We start from the raw sequence: 22584 nt of genomic DNA on the forward strand, positions 1-22584 counted from the left end.
GCGCGGCAAAGCAGGAGCTCGGCGGGCAGGCTGGAGTTGGGGAGAGGGGGAAACGAGCCATGGGAGACCACAGGGCTGAGGCCCGTCCGAGGGGGCGCGCTGGGGTGCTTGGAGCCCAGGGGTGGGCACAGAGTGGCCCGAGGCGGCCGAGGCAGCAGACGGCAGACCCCGGGGGCGGAGGCCGGGACCGAGCGGGCTGCGCTGGGCGGAGAGCACGTCGTGGATTTGGAGCCGGGACTGGGACGCGGAGTGCGAGGGAGAGGACGAGGAGGAGGAAGATTCCCGGCGGGCCGCGCGTGGGGAGGGAGAAACCCGAGAGACACCCCGCGAGCTGAGGAAGAGGGGAGAGAAGCCGACCGAGGGCTAGCGAACGGTGGGGATGCTCACGTGCCCGCCCTGACCCGGAGGGTGCACACGCAGAGCTCGGGGTTTGCCGGCTTTGCCGCCCGGAGCTCCGTCACCACCATCCTGTTCCCTCAGTGGCTGTAACGGGCCCATCTCACGGGAGAGGGGCGCAAATCTAGTCCCTTCCCCTCCCACCCCAAGTTCTCAACAGACACTCCTCTGGGCAGTATCCTCTCCCCTCTTAGCTCGGAGAAGCGGAGTATCGCGGCCGCCTCTAGGAGAAACTTTATTCCCCAGTTGCTGTACTGGGCTTGGGGTGGGGAACTGAGGCTGCTGAAACGCAGTTCCTGGTAAAGATGGGTAGAGATTTGAAGGGGCGTGACCCTCAAATGTCTTAAAATACGAATTACCTATCCCTGAGGGTGGGGGAAACGCCCCTAACCCCAGCCTTCCTCCTTCTTTCTCCCCACCCGCCGCCCCATCTCCCCCCAGCCAGGGAGGGCGCTGGTCTGTTAGGGACGGGCCAGCTCCCGGATCGCTAGTTCCCTGGAAATGTGAGGAGGGGTCTGTGGATGCCTTTTCAGCCCAGGTGGGTTCATTCCTCCTGGAGTGAAGTTGTAACTGGTCTGGTAAGTTGCTCGCTTGAGAAGTCGGAGACTCGGCATCATGCCTGGGATTGGAGCTCTTGTCCTTCCTCTCTGGCTTCTTCTGATTCCCTGACCACCCTCCTCCCTTCTCTTCTTTCACCTCCTCTTCCAGTTCTTTCCTCTTCTGCAGGAGGGAAGAGGTTGCTGGGAGTAAAGGTTCTAGGAACCTCCCTCTTTCTAAATTTTGGGAAATCTGAGTAGATGTTTGGTATCCCTCATCCTCCTATGACAAAGGCAAAACAAGAAAAGCAACCAAAACCCAGAGCATCCTAGGGGTGGGGCAGTGGAGCTGGACCATCGCCTAGCCTGTACCTGGTACTGGGCCCACACACCTTTCTCCCTGCCAGGCATCGGACCAGGCCTCAGATGGTTTTGCCAGCAAAATGAAGCAGTGATTTATTACTATCTCACTTTATATTTGTTTAGAAATTTTAACTTTTCATAGTGCAGTGCCTTTGAGTCTGGTAGTCATATTTAACAACCCTACAACGCAAGCCATATTGTTGTTCCTGATTTAAACAGACGAGGACCGAGAAGCCCGGAGAGGCTGAATACTTTACCTGAGGTCACACCCTGAAAGTCTGTGAGGCTTCAGTGCTTAACCAGGGTGACCACAGAAGTGGCAGCGGCTGCATTGGAATCAGTGTTGCTTTTAGAGCCCAGATTTGCAGCTGTTAACTCTGAGGCCTCCAACAAGTTGCTTAACATCTCTGGGTTTCAGTTTCCTTTTCTGTAAAAGATACAAATAAAAAAAAGATGGTAGAAACAATATCCATTTCTCTGAGATGGTCTGTTGATTAAGTAACTATACTGCATGAGATGCACAAAGGTCTATATATTAATAGAGATTCCTATTAACATCACAGAATGATGGGGACACAGATCCAGAGAACTTGGAACACCTGTGTCTGCTCATTCCACACTAACCTCTCCTTTTCCTCTCATCTCCCCCGCCTGATGCAGGTCTCGGCCACTCCGCCGAACTGGCGTTTGCTGTGGAGCCAAGCGATGATGTTGCAGTCCCTGGGCAGCCTGTAGTGCTGGGCTGCAAGGTGGAGGGGACCCCTCCAGTGCGAATCACCTGGAGGAAGAATGGGGTGGAGCTGCCCGAGAGTACCCACTCCACCGTGCTGGCCAATGGGTCGTTGATGATCCGCCACTTCCTGCTGGATGGAGGAGGCAGCCCTTCAGACGAGGGGGACTATGAGTGTGTGGCTCAGAACCGCTTTGGGCTGGTGGTCAGCCGGAAGGCTCGAATCCAGGCTGCAAGTAAGTGGGTGCCCTTACTTTTTTTTTTCCAGGCCCTGGGGGGATAGAGGGAGCAGTTCCATCTTATGCAGCTTCTGGAACCCGAATTTCTCAGCATGGGTCAGTTGAGAGGGGCATAGCAGTAATTTGCAGTGGTGGAATTATATCTTATACTCATTTAACTGATTGGAATGCAATTTGACAAGAATGTAGCCAGACACTGTTGTGGGAAGAGGGAGAGAGAGACAGCAAGCTTTATCCAGTTCTTGGATCAGTGTGTCTTAGTTTCCATATGCCTGTATATTGTGAGCATCCCAGTCTATTGAGTATGATTTTTGTGTTTAAATATAAACAGTTGTCATACTTTGGAGGTAATTTAAGAGATGTTTTTTTTTTTTTTCCTTTGCGGCACGCGGGCCTCTCACTGCTGTGGCCTCTCCCCATTGCGGAGTACAGGCTCCGCACGCGCAGGCTCAGCGGCCATGGCTCACGGGCCCAGCCGCTCCGCGGCATGTGGGATCTTCCGGGCACGAACCCGCGTCCCCTGCACCGGCAGGCGGACTCTCAACCACTGTGCCACCAGGGAAGCCCTTTAAGAGATTTTTGAAGGGTAATTTTGGTTACATGCAATTTTTCATTACGTGCTGACTTTCAAACCTTTTGGGTAGAATAAAACCTCACTGTACCGGTGATGACATTCTGAAGCTTGTCAACAATTTGCTTTACAAAAAATATGATAGAATAATTTCAGGGTTAACACAACGATGACATTACTCCCACTCACCTTCATGCTGGTGTACTTTTTAAAAAATTTCAGCTTTATTGAGGTGTAATTGACAATAAAATTATGAGATTTTTAAAGTGTACATTGTGGTGACTTGATATTTGGTGTGCTTTTTAGATTGGGAGAGAAGAGGTGTTTCAGCTCTAGACTTGTGCTTTGCTTGTGCTGTTGGGCCACCAGTAATTGTGGTGATGAAATGATGGCTGTGCTTTACTGCCCTCTCCTGCAAAAAGTCTGTTGTTGTTGTTTAATCTGTATACACTCATTGTTACAAAACAATGAATCTTTACATAAACCAAAATTATTTATGTATCTTGGGAAGGTGGCAGGCTGTGAGGGTGGGTGGTCATGGTTGAGAACCACTGCTCTTGAGGAAGGGCAAAAGTTTTGCCAAGTGGAAAATGTTCTCCATCCCATATCTCTATGCTTCTGTGTATGTGTGTGTGGGGGGGTGTCCCTTAAAGGGGTTGCTTTAACTTTGGTTGGTAATCATTTTAGCTAATACTTATAAAGCAGGTGCTGCATACTGGGCTCCCTGCCTAAGTGCTTTACATGAATGATCTCATTTAGTCATCGTGATGACACTGGAAGATAGGCAGTTATCATCCCTCTTTTACAGATGGAAAAACTGAGATTTAGGGGGATCTGTGACATTCTGGTGAGCAGAGGAGCCAGGACTGCAGTCTAGGTATTCTGAACCCTGCACAGTCCCACTTAGCTCCTGTGGCACGCTGCCTCTTCCCCATCTGATCGCTGACAAGTTTCTTCCTGGCTCTGAGGGCATTTGCACAGTTGCTCTGAACGGCTGGTGAGTGATGAATCATTCTGAGGCAGGAGCCCTCTAGTTGGGTTTAAGATGCCCCTTTGTTCTAAGGAAGGCTCATCCAAGCCCCCATATGGAGCTCTCTGGGAGGCAGCCCTGGACCTTGAGACTGAATCACTTCTGGCTCAGCGACCCCTCATCCCCCGGTCCTCCTGGCGGTGTAGGGGAAGGCTGGTGCAGCTTCTGAGCAGATGGCTGGGTGTGAGGAAGAGAAGCGTGGACGGAGTGTAGGGACCCGAGGAAGATTTTCAGGCGGGAGAGAAGAGACTTCTCAGGGAGCTGCTCCCTGGCTTGTGTCCACACTGAAAGTTAGATGGCCCCTGCATCACCAGCCTAGAATTCTGGGAGATGAATCCCCAGGTGTTTACATATAGCTAATTGTAAATGTGCTTTTCTGTAAATGGTAATACCTTCAAGATGTTTGGCTTCCTTAAACTCCTAACAGTATAAGAAAAGTGAGCTGTGGGCTCTGACTGGGGGAAGGGCCAGTGGGCGAGGTCAGCTTGGTTAATCCTTTGCGGTCCTGGGGACAGCTGGGGGTTTGCCTCCAAACACGGGCAGTCTGATGCGGCCTCTCTCCCCCACAAGGCTCGTGGCCCCATGGGGAATGCTTGGATACCAAGCAACCGGGTGGCTGGATCCCCTTTTCTTACTTCATAGGCTGATGTCCCTAGGAACCTCCAAAGCTGATTAGCTGCCTGGGTTTTCTCCTTTGGTAATAACTCCCTGCCCGCATGCCCGCAGGCAGGGCAGATGTTGTGTGACATGGGAGGGTGCCTTCTGAAAAGGTGTGAGGTGCCCTCCAGAGCCCCTGATTCTCCTGCCTGCTCTACAGGGGCTGATAGGGCGGGGGTATGCTAAGCACCTCTCACAGACACACAGTCCACCCAGTGGACTACCCCAGTGAGGCAGCTAGGGGTCCAGGTGAGTGTGGGCAGGTCTGCTGGGGCATCCAAGCTCTGGGCCAGAGGCCGATGGCTGGGAATGCCCCCTCTCCCATCCCAGTGGGCTCGGATGCTGTCATGGAAAGATGGCCTGCCCAGGATGGGCTAGACTACAGGCTGATTCCTTGGGGGCTTTAGTTCCAAGTATCTCCTTTTTAGGACAGAGTGGCTCAGGGTCCTAGGAACACTCGTGCTTCCAGCACGTCTGGTTTCTCTGCCTTGCCGTTCCATGTGTTTATAGTTTGGGGGCTGAAAATTGAGACACTTGTTAAGGATGAGACCCTGGACAAGTTAATCTCTCCGTGGCCCAGTTTCCTCACCATTATGTGAAATGTGCATATAATCCTGCTTTGTAGGATGGTTGTAAGGACTAACACACCCCATGCTTTGCCTGGCACAGAGGAGGCACTCGGTAATGGAGGCAATACCTTTTTCTTCATTTAAAGGTGATTCCACTCGTGTTGCCAGCAATAGCAGACTGCCTGAATCCGCTCCCAGCCCCCCAGCTTTCTCCCGCGCTGAGATTCAGTTAGGGAGTACTCTAGGGAAATCTCTCAAGGAGTAGAATTATTGGAGCCAGAGTACAACCTGTTCTGTTTTAACCCCTTTGTGGGAGGGCCTGGGGATTCTCCCAAGCCTCTGAGCATCGTCTGAAGCTTGGCTGGCCTGTGAGACCCTCTGCCATCCCTCTGGAGGGGCTCCAGGAAGGGCATGTGGGTCACCCGATCCAGTGGGAACATGCATTGACTCACACCTGTTGAGGTCTGTGTGCCTGGATGACTCCAAAGAGGGATGGGCTAGCTACGAGGAGGGGGGATGATTGGGAGGGAGACCCACCCCCAACTCTCCTCAGGCAGATGCCCGCATTTCCTGCCTCTCACTTCCTGGCCTCAGTTCTTGGTCTCAGGCCCCTTGGGAAACTGGAGCTAGATGATCTAGATCAGGACTTCTCAGACTATGCCTGTGAGTTACCTGGGGATCTTGATAAAATTCAGATTGTGAATCAGTAGGTCTAGGCCAAGGCCTGGGGTTCTGCAGGTCTAACGAGATCCCAGGCGATGCCAATGGTGCTGGCCCACAGGTGCGGAGGAGAGCCCCCTCCCATGTCAGAATCACTGGTGGGGGTGGGTGGGTCTGTGGGCAGCACAGTGAAGTCCGTAGAATGTGGGCTTCAGGGCCGCACCTAGGTGGGTCTGAGCCCCAGCTCTGCCACTCACTGATGATGTGTCCTTAGCAAGAGTTACTTTTAATTCTCTTGAGTCTTTGTGCTCTCATCTGAAAAGAATGAGCGTAATCCCATCAGCCTATCAGGGCCGTCGGAGGATTAAATGAGGTGATGGATGGAAAGCACCTGGCACGGGACTTGGCCTCTAGGAAATGCTCATTAAGTATTACTGTTAGTGCTAGGTATTGAGCGCTAATTTAGGATGAGGACCAGCCTGTTCCAGTGCAGGCAGGGCTCTCAAAGAGCCAGGAATGCCTTCCCCGCAGCCTGGGGCCATCCTGATTGGGGTACCCAACAATGGTTATGAGGGTGGGCTGTGGAGGCAAACACACCCCCAGCTGGAGGGACTTGGGTAACTGGACTCTCTGAGTCTCAGTTTCCTCATCCTTAAATTGGAGGAAATAATACTTAGCAAGGAGGAATGCTATGAGGATGACCTATGAGAATATGCGTAAAGAACTTAGCACAGTGCAGGGTACGTAGAAAGTGTTCCTTAGATACTATCATTATTCTGGGGAGGTAACAGAGGTGAGAAATGTGAAGTTCTAAGCTCCTTTAGATGTGATGGTTCCAGGAAGGCACTGGTGAGCCCGACTCCTAGAAAGTGGCAGCGGAGTATGGTGAGAGGAGTGGAAGTCCAATTCTAGTCCCCTGCTGTCTCCAGCCCAGTAAGTCACCTACGTCTCAGGCCCTCAGTCACCCACTCCTAAAGGCTGAATCATTCTCAGCCTGTCTGAGGGAGGACAGCTGAACCAACTACTCTGGAATCTCTTTCAGCAGCAAGACCCATGCTTGTGTGGATCTGGGGGCAGGGTCTGGGCATAGGTCTGTGGAACCAGGTCTGGGTGGGGGGTTGGGAAAACTTTGGGCTGGAGCTGCCGGGTGGTACAGCTTGTGTGAGGGGACCCCGGAGGGCCTCAGTGTAGACAGTGGGATGTGCAGGGAAGCAGTTCCTGGCACAATGGCTGGTAACCCTGGAAGACTTTGTCACCTGGAGGCCTTTGTCACCCAAGCTTTTCTTTCCCCCTTGAGGGGCAGCTCAGCCAAAGTAACCCTGAGGAAGTCTCCCCTCTGCCCCTTGCACGCGTCTGCCTACCCATTAGAGCAGGAAGCAGGCGCTGCAGCTGAGGTGCTGCCGGTGTGATGAGTGAGTGGCCATGACAAGGCCTTCTCTCATGCCAGGCGGGTCACCCATAAGTATGCTGTGGCGCAGAGGTAGGTGCAAATGGGTGAGGGTCGGGGCCTTCTCCCTGCCAGTCAGTACTCCACAGACCAACCCCATTTGGTGTTCCTGAGAAGCTGTGAGGTGTGATGGAAAGGGCCTTGCCTGGACACAAGGAGTCCTCTGTGGCTCTGGGCAAGCCACTCACCCTCTCTGGACTTTGCTTTTCTCATCGTAATATTGAGCAGTTGGACCAAGGTTCATCTCTGCTCTACTGTATTAAGGCTTCCTTTCCATCCAGTCAGTCCTTGGGACATGCCTGCCTTCCCTGAGCCTTTTCCCAGTCTATTCTGTCCCTTACCCGATCCCTCCCCAAAGACCACTTAGTTTAGAGTAATTTCTTCTTCCCGCTCCTAAGGCGGGGAGTACTTGTGGGCTGCGGCATTCAGGCTCAGCCCTCCTCTCAGTGAGGGCTGCTTGCATTGTTAAGTAACTGTTTTGTGGCTAGATAGTCCATCTGTCTCCTCAACTAGATTTTAAGCTCCTAAGGGGCTTCTCTTCCTTTTGTATTTCTCACATCCCCTGCCTGTGGAGCTTGGTAAAAACTAAATGAACATGTGGCCTTCTGGGTGCAAAGCTCTGTCTCTCTCAGCTTCTCTTTTGCTTTCTCTCTTGTTTCTCCCTACCTCGTAATTGATAGCATAGCTCATAGGCACAGAAGCTTGTGAACGGGGAGGATCGGCAGGGGAATATAACACACTCGGAGCAAAATCATGGGGTGGCGGCTGCTGTGTGTTTATCTAGAGGAGCTGAGACTCTCTCTTCCTCACCAGATGGGGTGCGAATCAGAGTCCAAATTGCTTGGTAGCCCTCATGCCTGGGCCTCGGGATCTCCTGCCTTGGACTTTATTCCCTGGCTGGATGAAGGCTGTGTCCCCAGGCCCACTGGCCCCAACTGTGGGGGGAGGGCCGCCCCTCACCCCACCAGCAGGACTTGAGTGTGGAAGTCGAAATCTTCTGGTTCCCACACCTTGGCTCCACTGTCGCAGGCAGCCAGCTGGCCCCTTGAACACAATGTGCAAATCTTCTCTGTTCCTGTTCCGGCATTGTCCGTGGCTGGGCGCCTTGGCTGGGAATGTGGGCCGGTGAATAGGAGAGGCATTTGCAGCCTGCAAATGAAACAGGCCCCCAGCCCCCCTTAGCCCCCTATTCCCTCCCCACCCCCAGGGAGAAAGGACTTTTTCACTTCTGGCCTTCTTGTATTGCCTTTCCCTCTCCTCTCCAAAGTCCCTGCAGCCGTGTGTGTGTGTGTGTGTGTGTGTGTGTGTGTGTGTGTGTGTGTGTGTGTGTGTGTGTGTGTGTGTGTGTGTGTGTGTGTGTGTGTGTGTGTGTGTGTGTGTGTGTAAGAGAGACTTTTCACAGCAGCTTGAAGGTTGTTCAACACAGCCTTCAATAAAAGTAGAACAGAAGGGCACCCAGGATGGAAAACCAAACAGCTCACTGCTGTCTTTGTTTAAACTGGACCAAGTGATTCCAAAAATGTCAGCCTGTGTAACTAACCTATGCCTCCCTAAGATCTCTGGCCGTAGCCTTGTTGCAACAAGAAATGTAGAGACCAGTAGTGCGTGTGTATATTGCCACGTGGGCCTCTGTGGGCACCTGAGCATACAGGTGTGTGCTGAAGGAGGTGCACAGGGCTTACGATTGGGGTCCAGCTCTCCTCAAAGGAGTCTCCTGTGGGAATCCCTCCTCCCTTGAGCAGTGTGACCAGGCTAGAGATCTAGAGTGGACAGAACTGGTGCAGGGCAAGAGGGAGTGGTAGATAATTCTATTAAGTCCTGCAGCTGAAGTGAGGGAGGAGGGAGGAAAAGCCTTAGGTCACTGGTGGAGCGTGGGGCTTACATGACGGGCATGTGGGCCCGGCCATAGTACCTCTGGGGAGTCTAGGCCATAGTTTTCTTACTCATTAGACGAATGCCAGCAATCTGGCTGCAATCCGAGCCTGCTGGCCAGGGCTGCTCCATCCTCCATCCTCCCTCCCCTGCCCCAAACCCCCCACCTCCCCACCAAAGGACCGTTCTTTGATTTCTGAGCTCGCTTCCCCTGCCCCCAACTTTGTTCACCCTGTTCCAAGAAAGGCTAACCCTTTGTGACTGCCTTCAAATGCAAGGGAGGAGCAGAAAAGAGAGTGACCTCTATGGATGGGAGCAGTCCCGGGGGCTTCCTAAAGAGGGGTGACTGGACAGATGACATTGTGACCCAGGGAAAGTGGAAAGGCAGGGGCCCAGCAAGGGCCTGAAGAGGGGCGAGCAAGGAGGAACTGCAGGCCAGACCCCAGACCACAGGGAGATGGAGGGGGTGGGAGTATGGGCTTAATCCAGGCCAGCGCCACCTGATTCAGGCAGAGGGCTCCAGCTCACACTCTCCATCTCTTCTCTGCATCTTAGTCTCGGGGCTCCTCAGTCTTTGACACTCCCACACTCTGCCCCACCTCTGCCTTCCTGTGAGGCCATGTTTAGGGTCTCTGTCTTTATCACTCCTCTGTCCTCGTTTCTCCGGCCCTACCGTCTTCCTCTCTCCGGCTCTCTTTATTGTTCTGTGCTTCCTCCTGCCTCTTTCTCCAGTTGTAGCAATTCCAATTCCTGTGTCCACCATCCTCTGCTGCGCTTGGAGGGAGATACCTGTGTTTCAGGAGCAAACGTAGGTGAGCTCAGGCTTCAGCATAGAGCAAAGAGATAGGAAGAGGAGAGTCTGAGAGGGTGAGGTTCAAAGAAGACCCCGAAGGAAGGGGTCTGGGGCCTCCCCAGCAAGTCGGAGTCTCCCTGGGGGCACACCTTCCCGGAGAGGAATCTGAGAACACTGGCCCCTGCTCGGGGCCTGTCTCTGAGCCCGGACACTGACCACAGTGGGTGGGTGGGGGCAGCCCCCGGGCTGCTCTCTGGAATGCTGGTGTTGGGTTGCAGTGCAGATGCGAGCAGTGATAATGGGCAGGAACTGGACTTTCTGGTCTGGCTGCTGCCCCCAAGGCCATTGGAATGTGAGAGGGGGACTAGCAAGAGGCCCCAGGGACTTGGGGTGGGCAGATGGAGACCAGACCACCTAAATGGAGAGGAGGAGGAGAGAGAACCAAGTTCTAGCCCTTTCACTGAGTTGCAGGCTACAGCAAAAGAATCCTAAAATTCCTGGTTCGTCTAGGACCTTGGAGGTCCTCCCAGCCTCTAAGTAGAATCACAGGCATCCAGACTATGGGGGACACGTTGGAGCTCAGCTGGTCCCACCTTCTCATTTTACAGACTTGAAAACTGAGGCCCCAAGGGGGTAACCTGCCTAAGGATGTGATTGGTCCTCCAGCCTGGGCAGGTTAGAGAATCCCTTGTGTCTCTTGCCTTGCCCAGTGCCTCACTGCTCTCTGGTTGGGGAAGGGGGAGATCTCTTTATATCCCCTTCAGGGCAGACTGGCACATATATTTCGATTTTCTGTGTGTGTCCTGCCCTACCCCAGGCTCTGTCTGTGGTTGTAGTTCTGTATGTGAGCGTTAGCCAGCAGATCTCGGGTATGGGCTTCTGGAATATTTCAGAGAGCGCCTGAGTTTCCACAGCACCCCGTATGCTTAGCTGAGTGGTTTGAGGGCTACCTAAGTGCTGGTGCTGGTGATGAACTAACCAGTAGTAGTGGGAGTGGTCCTAGTTATATGCGGCTGCACCGTCCTCAGCCCTCTCTGTGTGTTAATTTACTTAATTCCCACGGCATTTCCATTGGTAGTGTTACTAGTCCTATTTTACTAGTCCTATTACTAGTCATTTTACAAATGAGTAAACAGAAGCCCAGAATGGTGAGTTAACTTGCCCAAGGGTACACAGTAAGTAGAGAAGCTGCATTTGAAACCCGGTCCACCTGACCCCAGATTCAATGGCCTGAGTGTCCTTAGTGGGGGGTGAGTCCCTTGAGAACATAATCAGTATTTTTGCCTCAGAAATAGAGCCAGGTACCTGGGCACATGCAGGGTGGGTGTGCCAGAGCGTTGGGAACAGAGAACAGCTCAGAACCCTGGCCAAAGTGGGAGCCACTTCCAGCTGTGCCAGACGGGGCTACATGCCCCCAGCCCCAGCTGCTGCGGGAGGCCTGCGGAGAGTCTGGAGGGCAGTTAGGCTGGAATGCTCTGCAGAGAGAAGTCTTGTCCTACCTGTGAGGCTGGGCAGAGTGGCTGGGTACGGGTTCCCAGCAGGAGAGGAAGCTGGGAGGGTACTGGGGAGCTTGAGATAGAGGTGGGAGTTACATCTTTCCAGGAGGAAAGACACAGGAAAGACACGTTCCCCACCACCCCCCCGAGGCCCCCCTCAGCTCCCTTTCCCTTTCTTGTTTCCCACATAATGACGCTGATTGCTCCACATCTGTCATAATTACTCTTTGTTTGAAAATTCAGAACAAATCACAGGAGAGGAACTGGTGTGGCTCGGGGAAGGATCCTTCTCCCCGGGGGTTCTGGAGGTGGGGGCTGGGTAGTAGGGAAGATACTAATCAGCCTGGAGGATGCAGGAGCCAGGCTGCTGACTGTCCTTGTGCTGTCCCCTTGCCTGGGCAAGCTGGCCTAAGACCTCGTGGAGTTCTGTGGTCCCCGCCCCGACCACAGTCCCTGCCTGCTGTGGTGCCTGGGAGATTCTGCCACAACCCCGACCTGGGTGAGGGGTCTGTGTGAGGCCCTGGCTCCCCTGGCCCCACTGAACAATGTATTGGATGGCGGGCTTCATGGTAAACCCAGCAGCACCGCGGGGAGGGCAGGCTGTGTCTGCTGGGAGGGCACAGGGCCTTACTGGCAAGGGGAATGGGCAGTTGCGGCTGGGGTCCCTAGAACAGGGCAGACTTTGGGTCTCTGGGTGAGAACCAGGAATGGGGGTGGGGGAGGGAGCAGCAGACCAGACCCGCTTGGGATCCAGCAGCAGCCCTGGGTGCTCAGCGTTTCTTCACCCTCACTCTCGGCAGCCTGACTTCTGGGCTAGGTCCTGGTTCCTGCCCCCATCCCTACCTGAAGGCTCTTGGTTTGGGTGCTGATAATTCCATGGGGCATACGCCTTGGCCTGTGGCCCTGCCTACCATGGACCTGCCTCCGTGTCATCCTCCCCACCTAGCCCTTTCCCACCTGGAATGGTGTCTGCAAAGACGGCACTTGTGTGGGGAGAAATCAAGGACAACCTAGAATTCATCCCCAAACCCTGCCTGTAATAGAACCCCGCTTGCTCTTGCTGTGGGACTGTGGTGGGACTACAGACACCCTCAGGGAGCTGGAGCCAGTGTGAGATGCAGATAGACTTGCACTGACGACTGGCTCTGGGTTCAAGTTTCCTCCTTCCCTTAAAGCTGTTGGGCCTCAGTTTGTCTTGGTGGGAAATGGGAGGGAGCACTGCCCTGCCCGTCTTTCAAAGGCGAGAGGATGAGGAGGGTCCGGGCATTTGTAGAATGTAGGGTTATGCCCCCCATCCAGCAGTGGAGGCACCCTTTATTCAGGCTTCAGAGGGCATTGGTGTCAGCAGGGCAGAGAAGCTAGGGGGAGGGCTGAGTCTTGGAGACCGGACTTTACGGGAGGTTCCTGACTTAGACTGGTTTGGAGGGGACATCTCTTCTGGCCTCACCATTATTGACTGAGGGTCACGGGAGGAGCCTGGACTTGACATGGACACCATCATTACTTCCATGCCCTCCTTGGCTCCCACTTCAACAAGAAGCTGCTTTTAATATGTAAATATTCAACTCATCCCTGTGTGACTTGGAACCCACAAAATCCGAAGTTCACCTTCCTGGACCTCAGTTTCCCCATAGGTGGAAGGTAGTGTGGAGAGGACCAGATTGCAAGGTTCCTAAAGTCCCTTCCCACGTCTAAAATGCTGAGACACTGACTTGTTTTGTCTTGAACCCAGTTCCCTCCTCCCCGGCTCTCCTCTCTACCTGTCCCCAGGCTGGCTCTAGCTGTCTCCTCCATCTCCCTCTCCCACTCCCCTCTCTCCTGTGCTGGGCTTGGCCTCCTCCTTTTTGAAATATCGGGATCAAAGTTCTGCAGCAAAGCTCTCTTGTCATCCTCACCCTGTGTTGCTCCCCCAGCCCGGTCGCCGCCTGCCTGGCTCCCGGCAGCGCATGTGTCCGAAGTGGCCGGCAGGGTCCTCACAGCCCAGGCGGGGTGTGGCGGCGTGCTTGCCCATCCTTCGCAGGGACTGGCTCTCCGCCCTGGGGAGAGCACGGTGGGAAGAGAGTGGACCGGGGGTGGGGTGGGGGGGTGGGGGGGATGGTAGCCGCGCTCCGAAAAACAACCCTTCTCTCTTGCGTCGGGGAAGAGGGATGCCCCCCACCTCCAGCACCAAGCGAGGCTGCTTCTTCAGGAGGCCCGGCTGGCTCGGCTGGCCAACACGCGGCAGAATCGATGCGCATTCTATTAACCTTACCGCGCTGCGCTGTCTCTGAGCTGTCAGGTCACCAAGCCCCGTGTGTCTGTGGCTGTGAGAACGTGTATGCGTGTGCAAGTGCGTATGAGTATCTGTGGCCTGCGAATGTGCGTGTGTCCTCGCTGGAGCTCCAGCATGGTGCCTCGGGGTCACTTTCCCTAGGCTTCACCTGGTAACTCGGGAACTGGCTCCCACTAACTGGTGGCCTCCAGCTGGTCTTGGGGAGCAAAATGGAACCGGAGAGTGGAGGTCTCGGGTTCCCAGACCCCTTCCTCCCAATTGGCTTGGGGTATAGGCCAGGGATTTCTGACATGGGGCGGGAGATGGACAAAAGTTTGTGGGCAAACCTTTGAACAGGCAAGCTCTACTAGGGAAAGGAAGCAGAGCAGGTCCCAGAGCCTTCACAGAATGGCAGACTGAACAGAGATGGGTGCTTGTGGCCCTCACAGTGCTTGGGAGTGCACTCACCGAGGGGCAGGCAGGAATGGGGAGAGGGGAGCTTTCCAGGTTTTGCTGATTCACCCTGACCCTACACCCCCTCTCCCCCAGCCTCTTGCCCATGTTTCTTACATCACTGCTGTGGAAGCTGAGATCCAGAGAGAGGGCCTTGACCCAAGTCCTGGGTGTACAGAACTGGGACTGAAAGCGGTCAGATGCTCTTTCCAATGTGCTGATTGGCCAAATGGGATTTGGGCTCTAACTTCAGAGCCAGGATCTCAGAAAACTGAAACCCAGTATTTGGCTTGTGATAAACAATTCTTGGATCTTCTTCTGCCATCTTTACATCTGTCTTGTTTCTTCCTCACCTCGCCCCCCACCCCCTCGTGGGTTATCTTTGTTTTGCCGTTTATATCCCAGCTTATATGGAATGTCACTTTCTTTCTGCAGTAATTCCCCTCACCCTTATTGTTTTTTTTTTTAAAGAGAGGCATCTTTTTATTTATTTATTTATTTATTTTATTTTTGGCTGTGTTGGGTCTTCGTTTCTGTGCGAGGGCTTTCTCTAGTTGCGGCAAGTGGGGGCCACTTTTCATCGCGGTGCGCGGGCCTCTCACTGTCGCGGCCTCTTTTGTTGCGGAACACAAGCTCCAGACGCGCAGGCTCAGTAGTTGTGGCTCACGGGCCTAGTTGCTCCGTGGCACGTGGGATCTTCCCAGACCAGGGCTCGAACCCGTGTCCCCTGCATTGGCAGGCAGACTCTCAACCACTGCGCCACCAGGGAAGCCCACCCTAATTGTTTTGAGGTCTTTTAAAATTGTATTCCAGACCTCTGGTACCTTAGAGAAAACCCTGTCTAAATTAGTCCCACTTGAAGATTGGGTTAGAATATTCTTGATTCCAGTATATCAGAAGACCAATAATGATATTACATAGAATGAGCCTCAGGATTGAGCCTGTTTGTTATTCCTGCTCTCCTGTGTTTCTGATTTTGCTTCTCAAATCATTTTCCCATCTGTGACAAAATCAAGATTATTACAAGCAAGGCTGGTAAGCGTAAGGTTGATGGGATCAAAGCTTTCCTGAAATAAAGCTATATAGCTTTTATTACATCAATTCAAGAAGGATTCATTGAGCTGTATGCCCAGCTTTGATTTTTTGGGGTGGGGAGAACCAGAAGACACTGGTCTGTTCTGGGACAGTGAGTATATAGCTTGTTCCACTGGTTTGCACAGTCCTTGTGGCAGGAGGGGCTATAGCTCCTCTGTGCATCCTCAGCGCTAAACACATGGTTTGGCCTGGAGTTGGTGCCTGGGGAGGGTGAGAATGGGGAGCTGTGGGCATATGAAAAGGAGGGTAGGAACACCCATCCTCTGGAGCTCAACAGCCTGGACTTGGGGGAGGGCAGGTAAAACTGAGTCAGATATTACTCAAGGGCCTACTGGGTGGTTTCACCTAAACCAGTCTCCGAAGGTTTCCGAGTCCCTACTGTCAGGAGCTGAGAGCAGCCATGTCTGCATCTAACTGTATCCTGAGTCTCCTAATCCAGCTTCTTCTAGTCTTAAAAGGCACCCCCGGGCTTCCCTGGTGGCGCAGTGGTTGAGAGTCCGCCTGCTGATGCAGGGGACGTGGGTTCGTGCCCCGGTCCGGGAGGATCCCACAGGCCGCGGAGCGGCTGGGCCCATGAGCCATGGCCGCTGAGCCTGCGCGTCCGGAGCCTGTGCTCCGCAACGGGAGAGGCCACAACAGTGAGAGGCCCACGTACCGCAAAAAAAAAAAAAAAAAAAGAGGCACCCCTATCTCCCTATTCTGTTCCCTTCCAGGGTCGCACTGCTGACCGCTTGGGGGAGGATTGGGACTGGACTGAGCTGCAGGTGCCATGACTGAGTGCTGAATGGGAAGGGGTTGGCCTGGTGAGTTCAGATCCTGGTGTGCCACCCCAGGAGAGGTGGCTGCTGGTACTCAGTCACCTCAGGGTGGAACACCCTTCCAGGCAAGCTATAGAAAGTCCCAGGATGCCAGACCATTGGCCTCACTCAGGAATAGCTAACAGGCCAGTTCCATGCTGGGAAGTGTCCCTCTTCCCTCGAGCTTCATGTGCATCCTCTTTGGAAGGACTATACCTGCATATACATGCCTACCTTCCTGTTACCTTGCAAAGTCATAACCATAATAAATCAAAGCATCCTGTGAATGCATGTTGCTGTGGGAATGGATAAGAGGAGAAAAAACACACTCTCATTATTATACTCATTATCTTCTTATCAAAATAGTCACCCATGGAGCATTATTTTTAAAGTTACTTATGGTCTTGGGTTTGGGGAAAGAAGAGATGCGAGGAGAAACAGGCTTCCTTTAAAAAAAAGCACTTTTTTAGTTAAAAGTATTGAATCTCTAATTTGGGCCTGGAGGCTCCTCATGTTTTATGAATAGAGGATCATTTCCAAAGTATAATCTTCTGGGGATTAGACATTCAGGCACTCTTGTTGAAATCTGGACAAACCATAAAGACACACGTATAGTAATACATAATAACAATTATACTTGTAGTTTCTGTTTGAATGGTCATTTTAGTCTTGTAAAATGAAGCTAGTTGCCTGTGTAGCATTAGAATGATCTCTGATTACTACCAACTAGCTGTTGCTTCCTTGGATAAGCCCTTTCTTTTCTCTAGATGAGGGGACTTTAAGCATCATTCCTAAGGGTCCTTGGGTCTGTGGAGGGGGCTCAGGGGCTGGAGATGGGGGAAAGAGAAAAGTCAGATTGGTGGGGCTCCAGGCTTCCTACATCTACCACATCCACAGCAGCTCCGCTTTATCTTTTTGTTTTGTTTTGGAGTTCTTTAAACCAACTAACTAGGCAGATCAACTAAGGAGGCAGAAGGGCCTAAGCAGGGGAGTAGTTCAGCAGCAGCAGGTGCTGGGACGCCAAGTGGGCTTAAGATTCTAGAGCCTTAGGCAGAAGAAATATGACTCTAAGATTCAGATTTAGGAGAATTATAAAGAAAAACATTATGATCATATTGGAGGTTATGACCAGGGTTAAATTAAACCCTGATTCAGAGTTGGGTTAGAAAAACAATGACCTATACTTAGATTTTTCTCTCCTTTTAAAAAGCATGCTTTTCATGTATCACTGTTACAACCAGTGCTAGGTAATGTTAATGTGGTTGATCAGTCAAAACAAGGAACCATTTTGGCTGCTGTTTAGTCCCTGAACAAGTGTTATGTGTTATCCATTCTTTAATTTTATTCTCTGATAAATGGATGGATGGATGGATGGTCCTGTTTCAGACTCTAGTTATGGGCTGCCCACAAAGGGCTTATAATCTAGTCGTGGTAACATGGACATTAGAACGTTAGAAAAGATTGCTGCCTCAGAAAGAGCTCTACTGTAATATGCATTGTAAGCGGTGCTAGCTAAGGGCTACTGGGTCAGCCCAACAGCCTACTGTTGATCTGAGCAACAGACCTTTTTATCACTTGAGAAGCCTGATAGAACATTGGATCTTATGTATGACATTCCTCCTTTAGGCAGAAATAGTCTAAGAGCCCATCAGAAGGGATTAGGAAGTACGTGCTTCCAGGAAAAGGATACTGGAACTGAAGGATATTAAAGCAGGTCAGTTCTCAAATCAGCACATCTCCAAGAGCATCTGTCCTATACCTACCTGCCTCTGAGCTGAGTACTCTGAGGGACAGAAAGATAAGACACCTCCCGATCTTGAAGGATGTAATCTCCTCTTCCCGCCCCACCAAAAAGCAACCTTACTTGGTGGTGACCGTGAAGAGAAGGCAGCCTGATAAGGCACAGAAACTGTTGAATGCATAAACAGTGTGATCATCAGCTTGTCCATGTGCATCGTGATTTCCTTTAGTGCTGATTTCTAAGCTGAGCCCCTCACATCCTTATACAGGAAAAAAAGGAAATGCCTGAGGCTAGTCCGGTTCCTGATAATGAGTCGGCTTCCATAGGCAAGTGGTTGGAACTCCAATCTTACCTTTCCATCCACCATTCTCATCGGGACCTTTCTTGAATCAAAACAGTGGCCTCCGTGCTTCCGGCATTACCTCCGCATCCTGAAACCTGGCTCTGCAGACCTTGGATAATGTGGACCTCCCCTTTCCAACCATTTCCCTCTTCCTCCCAGAAGAGGGAAATGGTTGGAAAGGGGAGGTCCACATTATCCAAGGTGCCAGTCCTTTCCTCAGTCCAGGCTCCCCACAGCTCCCCATCTTCCTGCCCCTTCTTTTCAGGGTCTTGTTCCTCTCCTCACATCTCTCCCAGCCATTCTCTGAACTTCTCCAGCCCTTTCAGCTGGTGACACACAGTTGAGCACTGAGGGATACAAATCCCCGACTCCTCCGATTGTTCCATGTGTTCCCAACGAAATCTAATTAGGCTGTCGAAGGCAGGGCCGTGCCTGTTTTTTTGCTGTTTTTTTTTTTTCTAAGTCGGGCACAGAACCGGGCGACCGCAGTAGGTGCCGCTAAGAATCTGCTGGTGGAGAGGGGAGCCCCGGGCTGTCATGTGTCCGCCCGCTGGGCTTCCACGGGAGGCGGAGGGATTCTTTCCCGGGGAGACCGGACCTGCTTCCTCAGTTTCCCCGGGCCAGCCCGGTCCTCCCGGACCCGGGCCCAGCCGGGGACTTTGCCCCCGCCGGGGGGAGGGGGTGGCGGGAAATGGTGCCTCGCTCGCCCCAGCGACATCAAACCCTCGTTTGGCTTGCGAGGACAATGGCTGTCTTATTTTCTCCATTCGCCGCGCACAATGCCGGATTCTCTCATTCACCCGCGGCGGTGCGAGCGAGGTAATTAGCCAGCGCCATTCAGCGCGGACACTATTGCTATGCGGGGGGGCGAGGACGCCCGCGTCGGCGGGGATTAGCCGCGGGTCGGGGTGTGCAGCTGCGGCCACTTCAAAGGGGCCCGGCGGCCCGGCCGGCTGTGGGAACCGGCGCCGCCTCCCTCGGGAGCCGCGCCGCCGGCTCGGGCCCGGGCCCCGCGGATGGGACGCGGCCGGTCCTCCTCGTCCCGCAGCCGCCCGCCGCGCTCTCCTTCGGAGCAGGCCCGGCTCTGCGCGGGCCCCGAGCTCCGGCGGCCGTCGTCGCTCCCCATCACACTCCCACTTTCATCAGGACCTCAAGTGCTTTTTTCTTTGGAGTCCCGGGAGTCAAAGGGCAAAGAGGGGAAGGTGGGGGAGGAGCGAGGGGGGGATGGGAGCTTGACACAAAGCGATGACCTTTGCGGAGTGGAGCAGATGGTCCCACTTACTCCTGCCGCCGAGCGAGCGGCTCTCAGGGCCCTGACCCCGCCCGGCAGCCGAATGCCTGCACTGGGGCCCCGCGGGGGCCGGGCTCCCACATGCTCCTCCACCCGCCCCGCCGCCCGCTCTGCGCCTGCTGGCATCGGAGTCACACTGCCTGGACTAGCCGGCCCCGTTGCTCGCGGGGGGTGTGGGGAGTGTGCAGGCGGGTGCTGGGCTGAGAATCTGCCCTCGTCGGATGCTGGAGCCCGAGGCGAGATCAGGGTTCTCGAGAACCTGCCAGGCCAGGAGTTCCCAATTCTGGCTGTGCATTATGAGGCAGCCTCCTGCGCTTTCACAGAAATATAGGTTCCAGGGCACCACGCCAGACCAAGGGAGTCCGGAAATCTGCATTGTTACCCAGCACCCTAGGTTATTCTGATACACAGTCAAGTTTGAGAAGTGGGTAGCGGGTGCTTGGTCCAAGTCCTTCATTTCATTGAAGAAGTTGAGACTCAAGGAGAGGAAGTAACTTGCCCACCATAGGCAATGAATTGCGGTAGGGTGGGGACTTGGGTGGAAGAGAAGATAACGGGGAATGATCCCCAAGACCATATGATCCTTAAAGCCAGCATTCAGGACACAGTTAATGAGGACTTATTATCTACCTAGTATTTGTTCTAGGTGCTGGAGGTAGAAAGGTAAATTAGACTGTTCTGTGCCGGTAAGGGACTCATCGTAGGCTACTAGTAGGCGATTGATGTGTGAGCAACTGATTCTAATAAAGTCTGATAAGAGCTAGGAGAGAGGCACAAGGCAACACATTGGAGGCAGGAATTAATTCTGCCTCCTTTGGGGGATGTGGAAGGTGGGGTGCTAGTAGAGAAACTGGCAAAAGAGTTCCAGGCAAAGGGCACAGCAGAAGTAAAGGAATATAAGCATGACCATCTATGATATGTCTCGGGAAGGCAAACTTGTCTCACACAGTCAAAGTACAAATCACATGAAGAGAGAATTAGCTGCATTTGGAGCTGGAAATATGAATCAGGACCTAATAATGGAGACCTTGAATGCCATCCCAAGGAGAGTACCTTGATTCAAGGCAATGGAGAACCACCAAACATGTTTAATGATCATATTGGATATTCAGGAAGATAATTATGGCTTCAGGATGGAGGAAGAAGAGGAGGGAGAGAGCACTGGAAGTGGGAAGGCTGGAGAGGGGAAGCTATTACAGAAACAGTTGAGAGTGATGAGAGCCTGAGCCAAGGCAATGGGAGGGAAAAGGGAGGTTAGACCAGGATTTGGTGACCAGTTAGCTGTGGGGGAGAGGGAGACGGATGAGGCAGTGACGCCTTGGTTTGTTTTAGCTTGGGTAGTTGGTGCGTGATGAGGTTGTTAATAAGAGGCACAGGAAAAGGGAGAGGTTAGGGGTGGGTGTGGTGATTCCTTTGAATTTAAGGGAAAGCTCTTTTTTTAATTGGAGTATAATGGCTTTACAACGTTGTGTGAGTTTCTGCTGTACAATGAAGTGAATCAGCTATATGTATACCTATATCCCCTCCCTCTTGGACCTCCCTCCCCACCACAACTCCATCCCACCCATCTAGGTCATCACAGAGCTGAGCTCCCTGAGCTCTACAGCAGGTTCCCAATAGCTGTCTATTATACACATGATAGTGTATTTATGTCAAACCTAATCTCCCAATTCATCCCACCCTCTCCTTCCCCCGCTGTGTGTGTCCACAAGTCTGTTCTCTACATCTGTATCTCTATTCCTGCCCTGGAAGTAAGTCCATCTGTACTATTTTTCTAGATTCCACATACATGTGTTAATATGCAATATTTGTTTTTCTCTTTCTGACTTCACTCTGTATGACAGAATCTAGGTCCATCCACATCTCTACAAATGACCCAATTTTGTTCCTTTTTATGGCTAAGTCATAAATCACAGCAAGATCTTTTATGACCCACCGCCTAGAGTAATGAAAATAAAAACAAAAATAAGCAAATGGGACGTAATTAAACTTAAAAGCTTTTGCACAGCGAAGGAAACCATAAACAAGACAAAAAGACAACCCTCAGAATGGGAGAAAATATTTGCAAACGAAGCAACGGACAAAAGATTAATCTCCAAAACACACAAACAGCTCAATATCAAAAAAAACAAACAACCCAATCAAAAAATGGGTAGAAGACCCAAATAGACATTTCACCAAAGAAGACATACAGATGGCCAAGAGGCCCATGAAAAGATGTTCAGCATCACTAATTATCAGAGAAATGCAAATCAAAACTACAGTGAGGGGCTTCCCTGGTGGCGCAGTGGTTGAGAGTCCGCCTGCCGATGCAGGGGACACGGGTTCGTGCCCCGGTCCGGGAGGATCCCACATGCCGCGGAGCGGCTGGGCCCGTGAGCCATGGCCGCTGAGCCTGCGCATCCGGAGCCTGTGCTCCGCAACGGGAGAGGCCGCAACAGTGAGAGGCCCACGTACCGCAAAAAAAAAACCATACTACAGTGAGGTATCACTTCACACCTGTCAGAAGGGCCGTCATCAAAAAATCTCAGGGAAGGCTTTTGAAACCCTCTACGGCGATTCCTAGGGCTTTAGGAGACCTCCGACAACTAGAAGACAGCAGTGGAGTTTCCCAAATAAGTCTACTTCCAAGAGTTGGTAGCCCTGACCAACCAAGAAGGTTCATGATCCTCCCATGGAATGTAGGCCTCCCTCTTCCCCCAAACTGATAAGGCTTCTTCTGGAGTGCTGTTGGGGTGGAGGATCTGCAGGCCTTAAACTATTGGGGTTCAGTGCTGAGCTGCCAGAGGTCCTGTAGAGCCATGAGAGGTGAATACAGCATCAGATCAAGGTTTGAGAATAGGAGAGGGTCCTTTCATGGGTGGAGAGCAACCATTTTACCTAGTGTTATCCTAGACTCTTAATGGTATTGACCTTCGAGATTCTCTTGTCTGTCCTCCTCCACTCCTCTGTTTTAAGATGAGAAATCCAAGGTTGGAATTGAAGAGTCACATAGAGAATCTGTGACAGAGCCAGGCATGATCCCAGGTCACCTCTCCATTACCTAATGCCTGCTATATTAGTCCCTACAAATCCTAATATATGGCTCTGGAAATTTGGGGGAAGTATCTGTTTTTGTTGAGTGGTCCTCATGGTCATGTGAAAGCAATTTACTTAATAGCTCCAGCCTGGGCCCCCTAACCAGACGCCCTTCCAGGAGGTGAGGGAGATCCGGTATCCTGACCAGAATGACGGAAGTTAAGGATGTTGTGGGC

The 22584-nt window shown here is 52.5% G+C and overlaps 1 protein-coding gene across 6 annotated transcripts in view; it reads left to right on the forward strand.

Annotated features, from left to right (window-relative positions):
- The window catches only part of IGDCC3 (immunoglobulin superfamily DCC subclass member 3), a 42200-nt gene that overhangs the window by 395 nt on the left and 19221 nt on the right, over positions 1 to 22584 (forward strand). For 5 of the 6 annotated variants that reach the window (XM_060294118.1, XM_060294117.1, XM_060294116.1 and 2 more), the window contains exon 2: positions 1956 to 2261. In XM_060294118.1, coding sequence (XP_060150101.1) covers positions 1956 to 2261 — 306 coding nt within the window. Of the gene's footprint in view, positions 1 to 1955; positions 2262 to 18565; positions 18859 to 22584 lie in introns of those variants that run through there. The other variant, XM_060294121.1, reaches the window with a different exon arrangement.

This window comes from Globicephala melas, chromosome 2 (genome assembly GCF_963455315.2).
Source record: "Globicephala melas chromosome 2, mGloMel1.2, whole genome shotgun sequence".
NCBI lineage: Eukaryota > Metazoa > Chordata > Mammalia > Artiodactyla > Delphinidae > Globicephala > Globicephala melas.